Raw genomic sequence first — 18,943 nt, forward strand, 5'->3', positions numbered from 1 at the left:
AAAAAACCAATGAAACCATGTGGACAGTCAAACCAAACGCTTTTTCAGATCGGACGTCACTCAGTGCACCGTATTTTGACAGTGAGCAGACATGTTATAAATGTTCTTGTCATTTCTTAACGTGGGAACTGTAAAGCAGAGTGGCAGTCAAAGCGTGCTCGACACGAAGCCGACGACTTAAATATTTATTAATTTTTGCACACTCCGATACTTACATGTGCAGTTTGGAGCCGTGCCAGACCACGTGCCATTTGCGAGGCACTGGCGCATGGGCGAGCCTGTCAGAAAATAGCCCTCCATACAAGAATACACAATGGAGTGGGAGAATGTTGTGCCGTCCACGTGGGAAATACGGCCGTGAGCAGGTGTGCCAGGGTTTCCACACTGAACGGCTGAAATACACAGAACAAAAAGGGAGACAGTGAAGGTCAAAGGAGTATGAAAGCAGTCGATTTTATATTTTCATGCACAGTGCTGTGAAGAAGTTTGTGCCTTCCTGAGTTTCTACACATTGACTTTATTCATGACAAAAAAAAAGAATAAACCAGGCTTCATTACAATGAAATTTCTACAAATATGCCCTTTTAAACTCACAGTGAAAACAAATCTCTACAGTACGACACAATTTAAATAAAAATACCAAAGGGAAACAATGGAATGCATCAGTACGCACACAAAATAAATCATCTTTTCTACAGTTTTCTTTAGTCAAATCATCAGTACATGAATGTCAGTCAATGAATATGTCTTGGACTTCATTAATACTGTATATATTTAAGGAATACATACAGTATGATACTGTATTATGAATCTGTCTGCAGTAGACAATTCTGAAAAACAGAGTAACTGTGCAATAAACTGATTAGTGAGGGAAGCCACAAAGACACCCATGCAACTCTGAGGAAATTATCAATCAATCAATCATCAATTTTTTATATAGCGCCAAATCACAACAAACAGTTGCCCCAAGGCGCTTTATATTGTAAGGCAAGGCCATACAATAATTATGTACAACCCCAACGGTCAAAACGCCCCCTGTGAGCAAGCACTTGGCTACAGTGGGAAGGAAAAACTCCCTTTTAACAGGAAGAAACCTCCAGCAGAACCAGGCTCAGGGAGGGGCAGTCTTCTGCTGGACTGGTTGGGGCTGAGGGAGAGAACCAGGAAAAAGACATGCTGTGGAGGGGAGCAGAGATCGATCACTAATGATTAAATGCAGAGTGGTGCATACAGAGCAAAAAGAGAAAGAAACAGTGCATCATGGAACCCCCCAGCAGTCTACGTCTATAGCAGCATAACTAAGGGATGGTTCAGGGTCACCTGCTCCAGCCCTAACTATAAGCTTTAGCAAAAAGGAAAGTTTTAAGCCTAATCTTAAAAGTAGAGAGGGTGTCTGTCTCCCTGATCTGAATTGGGAGCTGGTTCCACAGGAGAGGAGCCTGAAAGCTGAAGGCTCTGCCTCCCATTCTACTCTTACAAACCCTAGGAACTACAAGTAAGCCTGCAGTCTGAGAGCGAAGCGCTCTATTGGGGTGATATGGTACTACGAGGTCCCTAAGATAAGATGGGACCTGATTATTCAAAACCTTATAAGTAAGAAGAAGAATTTTAAATTCTATTCTAGAATTAACAGGAAGCCAATGAAGAGAGGCCAATATGGGTGAGATATGCTCTCTCCTTCTAGTCCCCGTCAGTACTCTACCTGCAGCATTTTGAATTAACTGAAGGCTTTTTAGGGAACTTTTAGGACAACCTGATAATAATGAATTACAATAGTCCAGCCTAGAGGAAATAAATGCATGAATTAGTTTTTCAGCATCACTCTGAGACAAGACCTTTCTGATTTTAGAGATATTGCGTAAATGCAAAAAAGCAGTCCTACATATTTGTTTAATATGTGCTTTGAATGACATATCCTGATCAAAAATGACTCCAAGATTTCTCACAGTATTACTAGAGGTCAGGGTAATGCCATCCAGAGTAAGGATCTGGTTAGACACCATGTTTCTAAGATTTGTGGGGCCAAGTACAATAACTTCAGTTTTATCTGAGTTTAAAAGCAGGAAATTAGAGGTCATCCATGTCTTTATGTCTGTAAGACAATCCTGCAGTTTAGCTAATTGGTGTGTGTCCTCTGGCTTCATGGATAGATAAAGCTGGGTATCATCTGCGTAACAATGAAAATTTAAGCAATACCATCTAATAATACTGCCTAAGGGAAGCATGTATAAAGTGAATAAAATTGGTCCTAGCACAGAACCTTGTGGAACTCCATAATTACTTTAGTCTGTGAAGAAGATTCCCCATTTACATGAACAAATTGTAATCTATTAGACAAATATGATTCAAACCACCGCAGCGCAGTGCCTTTAATACCTATGGCATGCTCTAATCTCTGTAATAAATTTTATGGTCAACAGTATCAAAAGCAGCACTGAGGTCTAACAGAACAAGCACAGAGATGAGTCCACTGTCCGAGGCCATAAGAAGATCATTTGTAACCTTCACTAATGCTGTTTCTGTACTATGATGAATTCTAAAACCTGACTGAAACTCTTCAAATAGACCATTCCTCTGCAGATGATCAGTTAGCTGTTTTACAACTACCCTTTCAAGAATTTTTGAGAGAAAAGGAAGGTTGGAGATTGGCCTATAATTAGCTAAGATAGCTGGGTTAAGTGATGGCTTTTTAAGTAATGGTTTAATTACTGCCACCTTAAAAGCCTGTGGTACATAGCCACTAACAAAGATAGATTGATCATATTTAAGATCGAAGCATTAAATAATGGTAGGGCTTCCTTGAGCAGCCTGGTAGGAATGGGGTCTAATAAACATGTTGATGGTTTGGATGAAGTAACTAATGAAAATAACTCAGACAGAACAATCGGAGAGAAAGAGTCTAACCAAATACCGGCATCACTGAAGCAGCCAAAGATAACGATACGTCTTTGGGATGGTTATGAGTAATTTTTTCTCTAATAGTTAAAATTTTGTTAGCAAAGAAAGTCATGAAGTCATTACTAGTTAAAGTTAATGGAATACTCAGCTCAATAGAGCTCTGACTCTTTGTCAGCCTGGCTACAGTGCTGAAAAGAAACCTGGGGTTGTTCTTATTTTCTTCAATTAGTGATGAGTAGAAAGATGTCCTAGCTTTACGGAGGGCTTTTTTATAGAGCAACAGACTCTTTTTCCAGGCTAAGTGAAGATCTTCTAAATTAGTGAGACGCCATTTCCTCTCCAACTTACGGGTTATCTGCTTTAAGCTACGAGTTTGTGAGTTATACCACGCAGTCAGACACTTCTGATTTAAAGCTCTCTTTTTCAGAGGAGCTACAGCATCCAAAGTTGTCTTCAATGAGGATGTAAAACTATTGACGAGATACTCTATCTCCCTTACAGAGTTTAGGTAGCTACTCTGCACTGTGTTGGTATATGGCATTAGAGAACATAAAGAAGGAATCATATCCTTAAACCTAGTTACAGCGCTTTCTGAAAGACTTCTAGTGTAATGAAACTTATTCCCCACTGCTGGGTAGTCCATCAGAGTAAATGTAAATGTTATTAAGAAATGATCAGACAGAAGGGAGTTTTCAGGGAATACTGTTAAGTCTTCTATTTCCATACCATAAGTCAGAACAACATCTAAGATATGATTAAAGTGGTGGGTGGACTCATTTACTTTTTGAGCAAAGCCAATAGAGTCTAATAATAGATTAAATGCAGTGTTGAGGCTGTCATTCTCAGCATCTGTGTGGATGTTAAAATCGGCCACTATAATTATCTTATCTGAGCTAAGCACTAAGTCAGACAAAAGGTCTGAAAATTCACAGAGAAACTCACAGTAACGACCAGGTGGACGATAGATAATAACAAATAAAACTGGTTTTTGGGACTTCCAATTTGGATGGACAAGACTAAGAGACAAGCTTTCAAATGAATTAAAGCTCTGTCTGGGTTTTTGATTAATTAATAAGCTGGAATGGAAGATTGCTGCTAATCCTCCGCCCCGGCCCGTGCTACGAGCATTCTGACAGTTAGTGTGACTCGGGGGTGTTGACATCATTTAAACTAACATATTCATCCTGCTGTACCCAGGTTTCTGTAAGGCAGAATAAATCAATATGTTGATCAATTATTATATCATTTACTAACAGGGACTTAGAAGAGAGAGACCTAATGTTTAACAGACCACATTTAACTGTTTTAGTCTGTGGTGCAGTTGAAGGTGCTATATTATTTTTTCTTTTTGAATTTTTATGCTTAAATAGATTTTTGCTGGTTATTGGTAGTCTGGGAGCAGGCACCGTCTCTACGGGGATGGGGTAATGAGGGGATGGCAGGGGGAGAGAAGCTGCAGAGAGGTGTGTAAGTCTACAACTCTGCTTCCTGGTCCCAACCCTGGATAGTCACGGTTTGGAGGATTTAAGAAAATTGGCCAGATTTCTAGAAATGAGAGCTGCTCCATCCAAAGTGGGATGGATGCCGTCTCTCCTAACAAGACCAGGTTTTCCCCAGAAGCTTTGCCAATTATCTATGAAGCCCACCTCATTTTTTGGACACCACTCAGACAGCCAGCAATTCAAGGAAACATGCGGCTAAACATGTCACTCCCGGTCCGATTGGGGAGGGGCCCAGAGAAAACTACAGAGTCCGACATTGTTTTTGCAAAGTTACACACCGATTTAATGTTAATTTTAGTGACCTCCAATTGGCGTAACCGGGTGTCATTACTGCCGACGTGAATTACAATCTTACCAAATTTACGCTTAGCCTTAGCCAGCAGTTTCAAATTTCCTTCAATGTTGCGTGCTCTGGCCCCCGGAAGACAATTGACTATGGTTGCTGGTGTCGCTAACTTCATATTTCTCAAAACAGAGTCGCCAATAACCAGAGTTTGATCCTCGGCGGGTGTATCGTCGAGTGGGGAAAAACGGTTAGAGATGTGAACGGGTTGGCGGTGTACACGGGGCTTCTGTTTAGGGCTACGCTTCCTCCTCACAGTCACCCAGTCGGCCTGCTTTCCCGGCTGCTCGGGATCTGCCAGGGGGGAACTAACGGCGGCTAAGCTACCTTGGTCCGCACCGACTACAGGGGCCTGGCTAGCTGTAGAATTTTCCACGGTGCGGAGCCGAGTCTCCAATTCGCCCAGCCTGGCCTCCAAAGCTACGAATAAGATACACTTATTACAAGTACCATTACTGCTAAAGGAGGCCGAGGAATAACTAAACATTTCACACCCAGAGCAGAAAAGTGCGGGAGAGACAGGAGAAGCCACCATGCTAAATCGGCTAAGAGCTAGTAGCTACGCTAAGCTAGCGGATTCCTAAAAACACGCAAAGTGAATAATGTGTAAATAATTTAGAGGTGATTCAGCAGATTGAGTGCTTTAGTTAAGGCACGTAAAGATTACACTGGGAAACAAATCGTAATCTAGATAACTAGATCAATCTAACTGCGCAGATTAAACAGCTAACAGATACAGAAAAACACCGCTGTGCTCCGGAACAGGAAGTGATACAATACCGCAGTGAGAGCCAACCACCAGTAGAGGCAAGCAAGAGTTGTGAGAATTACAGGATTCTATGGCTGTGATTGGAGAAACTTGCACAGCTTCAAGGTGGAGGTAGTGCAATTTGGTAAAGCCAACAGCTCCCGTAGGATTTTTGTGTGAAAATTGATTTTGTTGCTGTGTGGTTCCAGCAGAGACCAGATTATCTCAAAATGATGGAATTCAAATTTCCTGACCTCTCCTTTCCTTTCTGTGAGGGGTCAGTTCCATTTTGACACCCTCAGAACTATAAATACCCCACTCAATGGCACAAAGTAGGGTTTTCAGAAAATATAACGCAATTCCCTCGGCCGTATGAGCATAAAAATAGGAAAAAGAATGTGACCCTTTGACCTCGGAACATCTTTGAACTTGTCCAAGGTCCCTGTCCCAAGAATGTTCCCTCTGAAATTGAAGACCCTGCCAGTAATAGGACTGGACTCATGCTGAGCACAGACAGATGGAAGGACAGGCAGACAGACAGACAGACGGATGGGCAGATGGAAGGCCTTCGCAATACCCAATGGCTATGTTTTGGCCTCAGGTAACAGCAAACCTAGGCTTGATTTTCCCATGTACTTTCTAGCAACTTTCTTCTTCTTCTCATTATTATTACTATTACTATAATTACTATTACAGAGCAAGTAGTTGAGTGGATAAGGAGCTGGCCTACCAGAATCATGAAACATGGTACATGATGGTAAACTGTGCATTGTGCCAATGGATGGTAGTCATACGAGGTTTGCCTTGATATTGAGAGTGCTGTGGGAGCTGTTCCTCAGACATGGGAAGGATGTAAATTTCGGGACACATCATCAGTAGTGTACCTTTGAATCACAGGGTCTTTCAGCCTTCAACACTAGACACCTTCATCAAAGGTGACCAGCTACAGGGTGATCAAACCTGAGATTGTGTCCCATGCCAAGTCATGAAAATTGCCTGGTTTTTAAATAGTGCAGCCCACAGGACCATGCAGGGCAGGGACATCCTTTTCCTGAGCCAAGGCTAGAAATGACCGCATACCTTGTTCACCCTCCTCCTGTAGAGTTGTGACCTAGGTTCTCAAGTGAGGTGTGGGGATTAATATGTGGGTTCTGTTGCTGTTCTTTGAGCCCAGCAAGGGTCCTTCTGCTTGACCCATATCCACTGCCTGCTTCTTTTGGTTGCTTCAGAGAGTGATCTGATTGTCTGTCACAGAGCCAGTCCATGTACGCCAAGGTGTCTCAACAGCCTTATGGTGGAAGAAGCCACAAAGCATCTGCATCCCAGTTCAACCGGATAGACTTTCGCATCCCATCCTCGTTGTGGAGCATCTGCTACCAGTTCTGTGTAGCACAGTTTCTTGCACTCATAGGCCTCTTCAGTTGTACTCTCTCATGGAACTGTGAGCTCTCTGATGTAAACAGAATTCAGTGAAGGGCATACAGTACCAAGTCAGGCCTAAGGTGGTGGCTACAATCTCAGGTTGAAAGATTATTTCCTGGCCAATATCAACTAGCATCTTCCAATCCCAGGCCATGGTTAGCTGCCCAGCTTCTGGTTTGGTAGGGGGATGGGCAGATTCGTGGTGGTTGGTGGTGTGATGGAATTGGTTGCTCTCAGTGGCAAAGAGTTGGTGGTATTCCACTTGCTCTCATGAGCTGTTGCCATACTCTTGAGGACCTGGTTGTGCATTTAAGTGTAGGGGCCTTGTGTGAAGCTGGTCTTACAACTGGTCAGGATGTGTTTGAGGGCGCAGGTTGGGTCCTCTTCATACCATCCATACCACTGGTGGAGGTTTCTTGGAGATGGGAGAATATAATAGACAGCTCTTATGATAAAGCTGATGTTGCTTGCCTCCTTTTCCTAGAGCTCCCTCCAGCTGAGCATTCTCCTCTCCAGGCCTTCCCACCTCATCTATTGTCCCTGCTTGACAAGAGACAGACTTTGTGCTTATTTCAGCCTCCTCCTGACAGCGTACCTTCACTACCAAAATTTCCTACTTTTTGATATTGAGGCCTTACGGCAAGTTGGTTTACTTGCTACAAGACCAAAACATACTCTTTTTAGCTGGACATGCCCCACAATGTCATTGTGCCTCAGGGGTGACGTAGCTTGCTGCACCACATTGGATGGTGTCCATTTCTGTCAAGTTTACAGGGGTGGTGCAGCATTGCTGGTGATGTGATGAAAAATGAAAAATACCTCCGTTGGAAGCCTTAAGGACAAGTTGGAACATGTCCAGCTGTTAAACAATTCTCAGATACTCACTCTACTGAAAGCCATCAAAAGCCACCTGGTTTTTACAAATGGTTATCAACACGGAGGTGTTTTTCCTGTGGCGCCGGGCCATGAGCGGCTGCCTGCCGATGCGCCAATCTGTCCGCACATCTTTCATTACAAAATCTCCTTTAACAGTGGAATGTCCGGATAAAATGCTGATCCCGAGCTCTTCTGAAACTTCTCTGTTCTCTCACGACGTCCTGGGTCAACAGAGGCTTAAATTTGGAGGTTTCAGCTCGAAACAGGCTGACGACGGCGCCTCAGAGCGCGGCGCAACGTCCCGCTCCATGGGAAGTCATAAAAGCGACAGTAACACTCCATAATCTCTCATCAGCCGTTAAAATTTTCACTGAAAACCAGCTGAATTTCTCGAATGGTGTCCACTTCGATGTGTCTCACAGGTTCTGAAAAAAATTTGATAAAGCAAAGCCCCAGTCTCTCAGGAAGAAGTCAGACAAAGGAATTCCGACGAGGGGGGTGGACCACTCCTCACTCAAAGCCTGCCCACAGGCGAATGACGTAACCGACAGGCGTGAAAAAACTCTTGCATGCCCACGAGGGTTCAAGATTGGCTGATGTAATCGCACATGATTCAAATCCATATAGTTTTTGAAAAAAATAAAAAGGTACGTTATTTTTCTCGCAGACCTCGTATATATATATATATATATATATATATATATATATATATATATATATATATATATATATATATATAATTATTTATTATCATATTATTATTTATTATTACATATTATTCTTTTGAACTGATTAATGCATATTGTACTTTCCCAGCACGGCATGATTTGGACTTGGGGTGAAATAGTCAGAAAACAATCATCAAAAAATAAAAGCTTTTGACAGAGTCAACCATTTTCTTTCCATCCTCACATCAGGGGAACCTCAAAAAATATAGTTATTCTTTCACAAAAGCTAATTTTCACATCATAGCTTTTTAAAGAGAGGCTAATGAGCATGAATATTGCAGTGCATGCCACCGTGCACTAAGCTGTTGTTGAGGTCATCAGCTCGGTCGTGTGTATTGTCAAATCACATAAGTACATTTAGGGTAATGACAATTGGTTTTGCTTAAAAACGAGGATTGTAAGAGTAATTATAGTTCTTTTTGAACTTCAGAACACTCAGATTTTTTTCCTAATTTTGCACAATTGTCCAGAACAGATGATCAAAATCACCTTCATATCACCCCTGATACAAATGACGGCACAAATTAAACAGGAAACTGAATTTTATGCAAAATGGTCATTTTTATATTACCATCCGAGAGGAAAGAACACAAGGGGAAAGTTTTCCCTTCCCATGTTTTCCAGTGAAATGAAGGGTAAAGCAATTTCCTATATGTGCAATTCTACGGCAACTGAATTACAATTTGAGCTAATCTGTCATGGTTAGATGCAGTATGTCCAGATTTTGCGGCTGTTGTAATTCCGTTACCGTAGAATTGCCCATATCTACTAAATATTTCTTAGCTTATCAAAACATATTCCTAAATCGGGGGAAGAAAGAGTTTGTTTCATGTGCTTCACTTCTGCTCCAAATTGTGTCTAATTACCAAACTGATTTGCACACTCAACCACCTAACTGCCTGGAAAATCTAAAGTAGCGATTCTTGTTTGAAAGAGTCATAATGTAGGTGCACCGATAATTTGTCATCAAGGTGCAAATTCATCACTGAGACAAATGCAGAAGGATACAGGTAACACCCAGCGGCAACCGTTGGTACTGAAAAATGAAGCAAATGTGAAAATGTGTATGTGTGTGTGTGTGTGTGTGTGTGGGGGGGGGGGGGTCATGCGGTTCCTTGAACAGCTACGTCAGGCTGTATCTAGAAACTGGTCGTTCCCCAAGGCCCCTGGTACAAAAACCAGTGTTTTAGTCTGTATATCTAGTTACCCTGTTCATGACAACTGTCTTATTTTTAAATAGCTCATCAGATCAAGGATATTTTAAGCCATAATGTTACAAGTACGAGTCGCTTTGAGTGACAGAAGTACACCACTGAGAGGAGTCTACACTCCAGTTCCCCGCTAGCAGAGGCAGCTAGCAGCAGTAGCAGCTAGCAGAGGTAGCTAGCTGCTGTAGACCACATTTATCCTTTCTGAACATTTTCTTAATACGAGACACGTATATGAGACAATATGCATTGCTTTGCAAGTTAACTTTCCAAAATGTGCTCTAGCAATCTGCTGTGCTAAATTTTTCACGTGTTGGTTAGCTCTGTTAGCAGGTATCGGTAGTGTGATGACATTAGGTCCACTATTACTGAGGCAAGGTCATACTTTGCTCGTTAGGAAATCTACCCCACACCAAAGTTAGCCTGTTAGCCTTAGCGTGTATGAGAACTTCACAATATTGGGGTGTGCCCACGCTACACCTCTTTACCCATTTATGGGTTTGTCAGGAGTTAGACGAAGTTAACCCTTCGAGCCCTAAGGGTATTTTCTTCAAGAGAAATTCCCTATTTTAAGGTACTTTCATTGAGTATAATGCAGTTGTGTTGCATATCACAATGTTCAGAACAATCTCAGCTTTCTGAATGTGAGAAATATACTAGTCTCAAATACTGTGGGAACATATAACCTCTTAATCGATACAAGATGAATCACTGACCAGGATGCAGGAGAGCATCTTTGGGGCTCTGAGGATTAAGCACAAGCAAGATGGTGACATCCAGAGCCACTCCATTTGAGCTACAAAGCCACTCTTCAGAAAACGTATGGGTGACATCATGGAGAGTTTGTCCAGCATATTTACAGTCTACGGTTAATACACACAAGGCACCAAAGATCAATTGCAGCGGCCTCGTTAGCTTCCTTGCTTAATAATTCAAACCCGACCCAATAGCAGACACACGTGCAGCGCAGACCTTGGTGTTAGTGTGAGATGGATATTAAAGTGAATATCTGCAGTGGATATTTTTGAGAGATTGTGAGAAGTCGCGCATAACGGGCGGATGAGCTTTAACAATAGACGGCGCTTTAGATCACAGACAGACAGCACGGAAACTCATTCAGACTCCAGTGAATTCCCTGCCCCTCCTGCTCTCCTGAGGTGGAGGAAGGAGCTAAAACAATCTTTAAACCGCGACATCAGCAGGGAGATGCCGAGATAAAAAGATAGGGAGGGAAGAATGGGCAGCTGAGGTGGGGTGGGGTGGATGAGAGCCTGAGCGATAGAGGGACAGAGGGAAGGAGCGGGAGACAACCAGACAACAAGACAACAAGATTAAGAGAGTGATCAGGGGAAAAAGGCTCACATCAGGGAAATGTGGGATAGAGAGAGAGAGAGAGAGAGAGAGAGAGAGAGAGAGAGAGAGAGAGAGAGAGAGAGAGAGAGAGAGAAAATGAAAAAAGAAGAAGAAAGAGGAACAAGATGGATTGTATGAAGGGGAAACAGACAAAGGGCAGTTCAGACCGCCTGGTCCAATGGCCAATTGTATTAAAAACAGCAGTGGCGTTGTGCCAAACTGGCGGACAGCAAGTAGAGGAGAGCAGACGCAGTCAAACAGTTGCCTCAATATCCGGTTGACCCCCGGGGGTAATTTATGCAAGATGCAGAGCTGCCACTCTGTGAACTAATATCTTCAAAACCCACAATGATTCATTTATCACAATCCAAAAGAACTTGGCTTTAGGTGTCTGGAATTAATCTTTTTTTTTGGGGGGGGGGGGGGGGTACAATCTGGAACGTAGTCATTGCGTGTGTTGGCAGAAAATATCAGACTGCAGCAGAGAGACGCTTATCCATCTGGTGCAGTGCTCTCCTGTGTTTGTGGTATTTTGCAGTTCAGTTTTCACACGAGCCCGAATGTACACAGCGCTGCGGAAAAAAACAAAGTTTGTGCCCCTCAAACTTTTAGTCATTTCATTTTTTATGACATCGACTTTTAAAAACGCAGACTTCTTTATATTAAAATTTCGAAAATTCTGCCCTTTGGACTTTGAAAATAAATCTCGACGACATGACATGAATTGAGCAAAAATGATGCCGCACTCGGCTGTTGCAGGAAGCTTCTGCCAGTCAGGATCTTACTCTCTCTCCTTTCTCTTTCTTCTCCTCTCCTCTGTGTTGTTTTTCGAAGACTTCCACTCCCGTGTTGATCATTGTTCGCCAGCTGGCGCAGCCACTCATGTGTTCTTCCCAGGTCTTCCAAGGGATGGAGCAGTTCTTGAGGTTGTGTTTGAGGAGGTCCTTGTATTCTGTCTTCTGCCCTCCTCTGGACTGGTTTCCTTCACTCAGCTGGGAGCAGAAGATCTTCTTGGGAAGTCGGCTGTCATCCATCCTAACAATGTAACCCACCCACATCAAGCTGGTTCTTGGTGATGATGCGCTTGATGCTCTGGAACTTGGGTTTAACCAGGATGCTGATGTTGGTACGGTAGTCTTCCCACTGGATGGAAAGGATACTCCTCAACCAGCATTGGTGGAATCTCTCAAGGGTCTTCGGATGGCAGGTGGTCCAGGTCTCAGATCCGTGCAGTAGGGTTGTCATGACAGCAACTTTGGAGACGAGGATTTTCATCCCGTGTTGAAGGTCTCTGTTGTTGAAAACACGGGTGTGAAGCCAACCAAAGGCAGTTCCTGCATCCTTGAGTCAATGTTTGATGACACGTGGCTGACCAGGTATGGAATGTGGGTCACATTCTCCAGAACCTGTCCATGTAGTTTCACAGGAGGAAGCTTTGCATTGACCATGTTGGGTGTACGCTGATACAGGATCTGAAGACCAAGCTTGGTGTAGGCTTCATCAAAGGTTTCAAGGATTTTCTGACTACCTTCTTCCATAAAGGACAACACAACTAAATCACCACTTTAATCACCACTGAAAAATCAAGGGTTGGCTACATGAATAGTTCCAAGTCACTGAATATGTCTTGGACTTCATTTACAAGAAACACAACCAGTATTACATGACAAATGTGTCTGGAGGAAGTAGCTCTCAAAAACTGAGTTGCTGAGCCAAGAATGAAACTAGTGAGGAAAGCCACCAAGACAGCCATTACAACTCTGACTGTGTTTTGGGCTTTTGTAGCTGTTAAAGGAACTGTGCATAGTTGTGTCTGTTGCACAGACAGTCACAATTGCATAGTGGAATGGATCCTAATATGCTTCCCATATGATAAAACAGATCAAATTGAGGCTAAAGTGTCCCATGTGCCTTCTTGCAAACTGTAGCTGAAATTTTCCATCCTTTCTAAGAAAAACGTTCTCTGTTCAACCCCACCACAACGTTGTATATCTCGTGATGTAACAGATAACATTTGCACTGTGCCCAGTCTCTCCATTCAGAATGACAAAGGCTTACTTCAAAGTTGTCTGGCTGTCTAGGTGGCTTCCCTCACTTGTTCTCTGATTGTAAAGTCACTTAGTTTGTGAGACTGCTAACTCCAGACAGATTTACCACAGAGCATCATATTTTTCATCCCACTGGTTTAAAGAAGCCCAAGAATGCTGTAGCCCACTTTGGATCAGATAAACAAATAATAACATTGAATTTAAATCCCACTGGCTTTGTTTTGATACTTATTACATTTTTAAAACAATCAGAACTTTTTCCAAGGCCTACCTGCAGGAAGCTGCAGGCCACACATTGGGAATCGTGGTAGCTGCGATTTCTTTGCACCGTGAGTTTAAAGGTCATAATTTTACAAATGTTTATTTATTGAGGGGGGAATTTTAGGGTTCAGAAGGTCACAACTCTTTTCACATCACTCCTCCATTCCAATCTTGTACATGAAACCTGAGAAGTTTCGGGGCTCTTACGTTTGCAGAATGGCTGTCTGCCTGACCAGGTGCCGTTGGGGAAGCAGATTCTCTCCGCCGAGCCGTACAGCGTGTGTCCCACTGCACAGGTGAAGCGCACCTTGCTGCGTACTTTAAAATTGCCAGCCTCCCTGCTGGCGTGAGCAGGTGTCCCTGGATCCCCACAGGTGGCCGCCGAGTCACCTGCAAGGCAAGATAAGCACACATGGAGCAGTGAGAAGCGAAAACCAGAGATGACATCCTTTTTAAGCTGTCTATGTGCTTGCACATGGGTCCTTTTACCAAGGCACGGCCCGTGGCTAGCAATGTGGTGTTTCTGTCTGTCCAGAAAAGAGACAGAATGTAGAGGACTTGCATCCAAACCTCTTCCTTTTAAGTGTGTAGGAAGCAGCATTAAAACACACAATGCACCAATGAGCAGTTGTCACCGGGCCAACCTCCTGGAGGACCAGCACGTCTCACCACTTTGACACCAAGAGCATTCTGTCCATGAAAGCAGTGGGGCCAACATTAAAAGTCATCCAGCTGTGGTTATGAAAACTGATGACGGCAGATTGACCTCTGAAGCTAAATGTCTTTTCATTATCCTGAATGATCACTCCTGTAGCTTTCCTGCAGAACATTCAGTAGTTTCAGGGTGTTGGTACCACCTGCCTTGCATCTGTAAATAATTAATATTAAGAGACTCATTTATGTGTAGGATGGGACTGTGACTAGTGGGTTTGTGACCGGAGGGTCTGTGGTCCAGTGCTGCCATGCAAGAAGCCTTTTGGTGTCCTTTGACCTCCACATTAGATATTATGAGGACTGCTTTCTTCCACCTGCAAAATATAGTGAAGATTCGTCCCATCCTGTCTATGACTGATGCTGAGACCCTGATTCATGCTTTTGTTCTTCTAGATTGGACTGCTGTAATGTTCTATTTTCTGGTTTACCGCCGTCCAGCATTAGGGCTCTCCAACTGGTTCAAAATGCTGCTGCCAGACTTTTGACAGGAAGCAGAAAGTTTGACCACATTACACCCATTTTGGCATCCCTTCATTGGCTTCCTGTCCAGTGAGATCAGATTTTAAGGTTCTGCTACTCGTCTATAAAACTGTTCACGGACTGGCACCTTCCTACCTAGCTGACCTAATTAAACCTTACGTACCGGCCCAGGCTTTGTGTTCTCAGAATGAGAATGAAAAATGATCAGAGGTTAAAGTCCCTCATCACAGCATGATTACCGTTTGATAGCCATTAGCTTAAAACTTTAAATTGATGCATGGTAATCACAGTAGCATGTAAGAGCTGATTTTCTTTACTCAGTTCATGATTCTCAAGCAGACTGCAGGAACCGTAACAAGATAAAAAATATATATATATATTTTTTTTTCATGTGATGTTGGCAAAATGGTGGTTTAGTGGTTAGCACTGTTACCTCCCAGCAAGAAGGTCATGGGATCGATTCCCATCTGTACGATACGATACACTTTATTGTCCCTTCCGGGAAATTTGTCTTAGACTCCAAGAGCTGCACAAGTAAAAAGTAAAACTGCCATGACATAATTACATAACTCATACAAATTACATAACTTAATACACACATCAATCATACATATTGCACATCCCTAATACACATATCCAAATTACACATGCCCGTATTACACAGTGGTCTCCCATAATAATTCATGCATATTGCACATATCCCTAAAAACACATACCCCTATTGCCACAGCCATCTCCCACATACGGTTAAGGAAAATACTAACAGTGAATAAATAACACTAAAATAACAATGCCACCATGTCATTAACGCACAATCCTACTACCTATCCCAGGAACCATATTTAAGACTCTAATTGATGTGGGCACAAATGAGTTTTTAAAGCAATTCAATTTGCACTGAGGGACTCTGTATCGCCTGCCAGACGGTTGGAGTTCATACTCAGGATAGAGGATGTGGGAAGGATCTGACAAAGCTCACTGCGCTCCTTTGAGAACAGACTGTTCATACATGGACTGCAGGGAAGAGTTTCCCGTCCTCCCTACCACTTTCATAGCAGTCTTCATCAGACAAGCAAGCCTAGATTTTAACTGGACAGAGAGATTACCGTACCAAGATGACATCCCATACCGGATAATGCTTTCCAAAACAGCCTGATAAAACAAAAACAAGATTTTCTGCTCAACCCCAAACGCCCTAAGTCTGCGCAGAAAATATAACCTCTGCTGTAAACGAGAGCATAAGTTATTGACATGCGTTTCCCAGCTGCACCTAGATACCTGTAAAAGCTGACCTGATTGACTTCTTCATCATAGATTACCAGAGGGGTATGATCACCAATAGAACGAGGGTCAATTATCATCTCCTTAGTTTTCTTTACATTTATAGTAAGAAAGTTAGCATCACACCAGTGGACAAAAGACTGCACCTCCTCAAAGTACAGTGATGGATCTGAGTCTTTATGAAGCAGACTGAGGATGGCATTATCATCAGAAAACTTAAAAACATGATTTCCATGAAAGTGGCTAATGCAATCATTAGTATAGAGAGTAAAAAGGACAGGCGAACTGACACAACCCTGAGGTACGCCAGTACTGATGTTTTTAGAATCAGAGATAGTGTTATTAACTCTGACATTTTGAATTCTATTAAAAAAGAATAAAACCGTGTGGCATTTCTGCGTGGAGTTTGCATGTTCTCCTCGTGTTTGTGTGGGTCCCTCCGGGTCCTCCGGTTTCCTCCCATATCCAAAGACATGCAGGTTAAGTGGACTGGAAACTTTAAATTGTCCATAGGTGCGGGTGTGAATGTGTTTGTTTGTCTATATGTGGCCCTGCGCCAGACTGGCGTCCTGTCCAGGGTGAACCCTGCCTTACGCCCTATGAATGCTGGGATAGGCTCCAAATCGACCATGATTAAACAACTTTCAAGCAGTAGTCACCACAACTACATTGGTTAACGATGTTTGAATAGGACTGAAGCTATTAAGACTACAAATACCACATACGTTACCACGTACTATGAACGATTTAGAAAACTGGGATGAAATTTTTGAACAGTTCAAAAATTGGATCCCAATTTCAAATCTGGTGCTGATGAGGAGCGTAACTACAATGTACTAACCAGCGTCTGTGTTTTCTCTGCAAGTTAAAGAGTGCCCTTCTGAGCCCGGCTGTAGAGAGTGTACTAACCAGTAGTATTTCTCTGTGGCATGAAAGTAGCAGCCTTGCAGACAGGAAGGCACTGGGGAGGGTTCTGAGGGCAGCAAAGAAGATTATTAGGGCCAAGCTGCCAACTACTGGTAAACTGGCAGAACAGCACTGCTTGTCCAGGGCAAGAAGGATAACCAGGGACACGTCACATCCCGTTAACAAACTGTTTTCCCTCCTGCCCTCAGGAAGATGGTACCACAGCCTGAAGTGCAAAACACCCAAATTCAAGAACAGCATTGACCCAGCTACCATAAGGAAGTTCGATACAAATCGACAGAATGTAGGATATAGAATGAAATGTAGTATCTGGTAGCAACTTTATCCTTGTAGCATCTTCATATGTGTAATATCCCATGTCCTTTATTTATTTATTGTATGCTGTGTATATACAGATACAGAGACAGTTATCAATATTTTTTCTTTTAAACCCATCCATCCATCCTCTTCCGCTTTATCCGGAGTCGGGTCGCGGGGGCAGCAGCTCAAGCAAAGCCGCCCAGACCTCCCGATCCACACACACCTCCCCCAGCTCCTCCGGGGGAATCCCAAGGCGTTCCCAAGCCAGCCGAGAGATGTAGTCCCTCCAGCGTGTCCTGGGTCTTCCCCGAGGCCTCCTCCCAGTGGGACGTGCCCGGAACACCTCTCCAGCGAGGCGTCCAGGGGGCATCCGGAAAAGATGCCTGAGCCACCTCAACTGACTCCTTTCGACGTGGAGGAGCAGCGGCTCGACTCCAAGCTCCTCCCGAGTGACCGAGCTCCTCACCCTATCTCTGAGAGAGCGCCCAGCCACCCTGCGGAGGAAACTCATCTCGGCCGCTTGTACTCGCGATCTCGTTCTTTCGGTCATGAGCCAAATCTTATGACCATAGGTGAGGATCAGAACGTAGATCGATCGGTAAATCGAGAGCTTTGCCCCCCTACTCAGCTCTCTCTTCACCACGACGGTTCGATACAGCGACCGCATCACTGCAGATGCTGCACCGATCCGTCTATCGATCTCACGCTCCATCCGTCCCTCACTCGTGAACAAGACCCCGAGATACTTAAACTCCTCCACTTGAGGCAAGGACACTCCACCAACCTGAAGAGGGCAAAGCACCTTTTTCCGGTCGAGAACCGGTCGAGGTGCTGATTTTCATCCTGGACGCTTCACACTCGGCTGCAAACCGCCCCAGTGCACCGTGAAGGTCCTGATTTGACAAAGTCAACAGAACCACATCGTCCGCAAACAGCAGAGAAGACATTCTGTGGTTCCCAAACCAGACCCCCTCTACACCCTGGCTGCGCCTAGAAATTCTGTCCATAAAAATAATAAACAGAACCGGTGACAAAGGGCAGCCCTGGCGGAGGCCAACGTGCACTGGAAACAGGTTTGACTTACTACCGGCAATGCGAACCAAGCTCCTGCTGCGGTCATACAGGGACCGGATAGCCCTTAGCAAAGGACCCTGGACCCCGTACTCCCGGAGCACTCCCCACAGGGTGCCCCGAGGGACATGGTCGAACGCCTTCTCCAGATCCACAAAACACATGTGGACTGGTTGGGCAAACTCCCATAAACCCTCGAGCACCCGATGGAGCGTGTAGAGCTGGTCCAGTGTGCCGCGACCAGGACGAAAACCACACGGCTCCTCCTGAATCCAAGGTTCGACCATCGGTTGAATTCTCCTCTCCAGTACTACCGACCTTACCGGGGAGACTGAGGAGTGTGATCCCCCTATAGTTGAAACACACCCTCCGGTCCCCCTTCTTAAACAGAGGGACCACCACCCCGGTCTGCCAATCCAGAGGCACTGTCCCCGATCGCCACGCGATGTTGCAGAGGTGTGTCAGCCAAGACAGCCCCACAACATCCAGAGACTTAAGGTACTCAGGACGGATTTCATCCACCCCAGGAGCCTTGCCACCGAGGAGCTTTCTAACCACCTCGGTGACTTCGGCCTGGGTAATGGATGAGTCCGCCTCCGAGTCCCCAGTCTCTGCTTCCTCTTCGGAAGATGTGACGATGGGATTGAGGAGATCCTCGAAGTATTCCTTCCACCGCCCGACAACATCCCCAGTCAGGGTCAACAGCTCCCCACCCACGCCGTAAACAGTGCTGGTGGAGAGCTGCTTCCGCCTCCTGAGGCATCGGACGGTTTGCCAGAATCT

General features: G+C 44.2%; 1 protein-coding gene across 1 annotated transcript in view; it reads right to left on the minus strand.

Moving 5' to 3' along the window:
- Window positions 1–18,943, minus strand: part of LOC117514727 (CUB and sushi domain-containing protein 3-like) — an 885,172-nt gene that overhangs the window by 140,942 nt on the left and 725,287 nt on the right. Inside the window, exons 57-58 of the mRNA XM_034175291.1 lie at window positions 13,595–13,777; window positions 216–392 (exon numbers count right to left, since the gene is read on the minus strand). Coding sequence (XP_034031182.1) covers window positions 216–392; window positions 13,595–13,777 — 360 coding nt within the window. The remainder of the gene's footprint in view (window positions 1–215; window positions 393–13,594; window positions 13,778–18,943) is intronic.

Source organism: Thalassophryne amazonica, chromosome 7, assembly GCF_902500255.1.
Source record: "Thalassophryne amazonica chromosome 7, fThaAma1.1, whole genome shotgun sequence".
NCBI lineage: Eukaryota > Metazoa > Chordata > Actinopteri > Batrachoidiformes > Batrachoididae > Thalassophryne > Thalassophryne amazonica.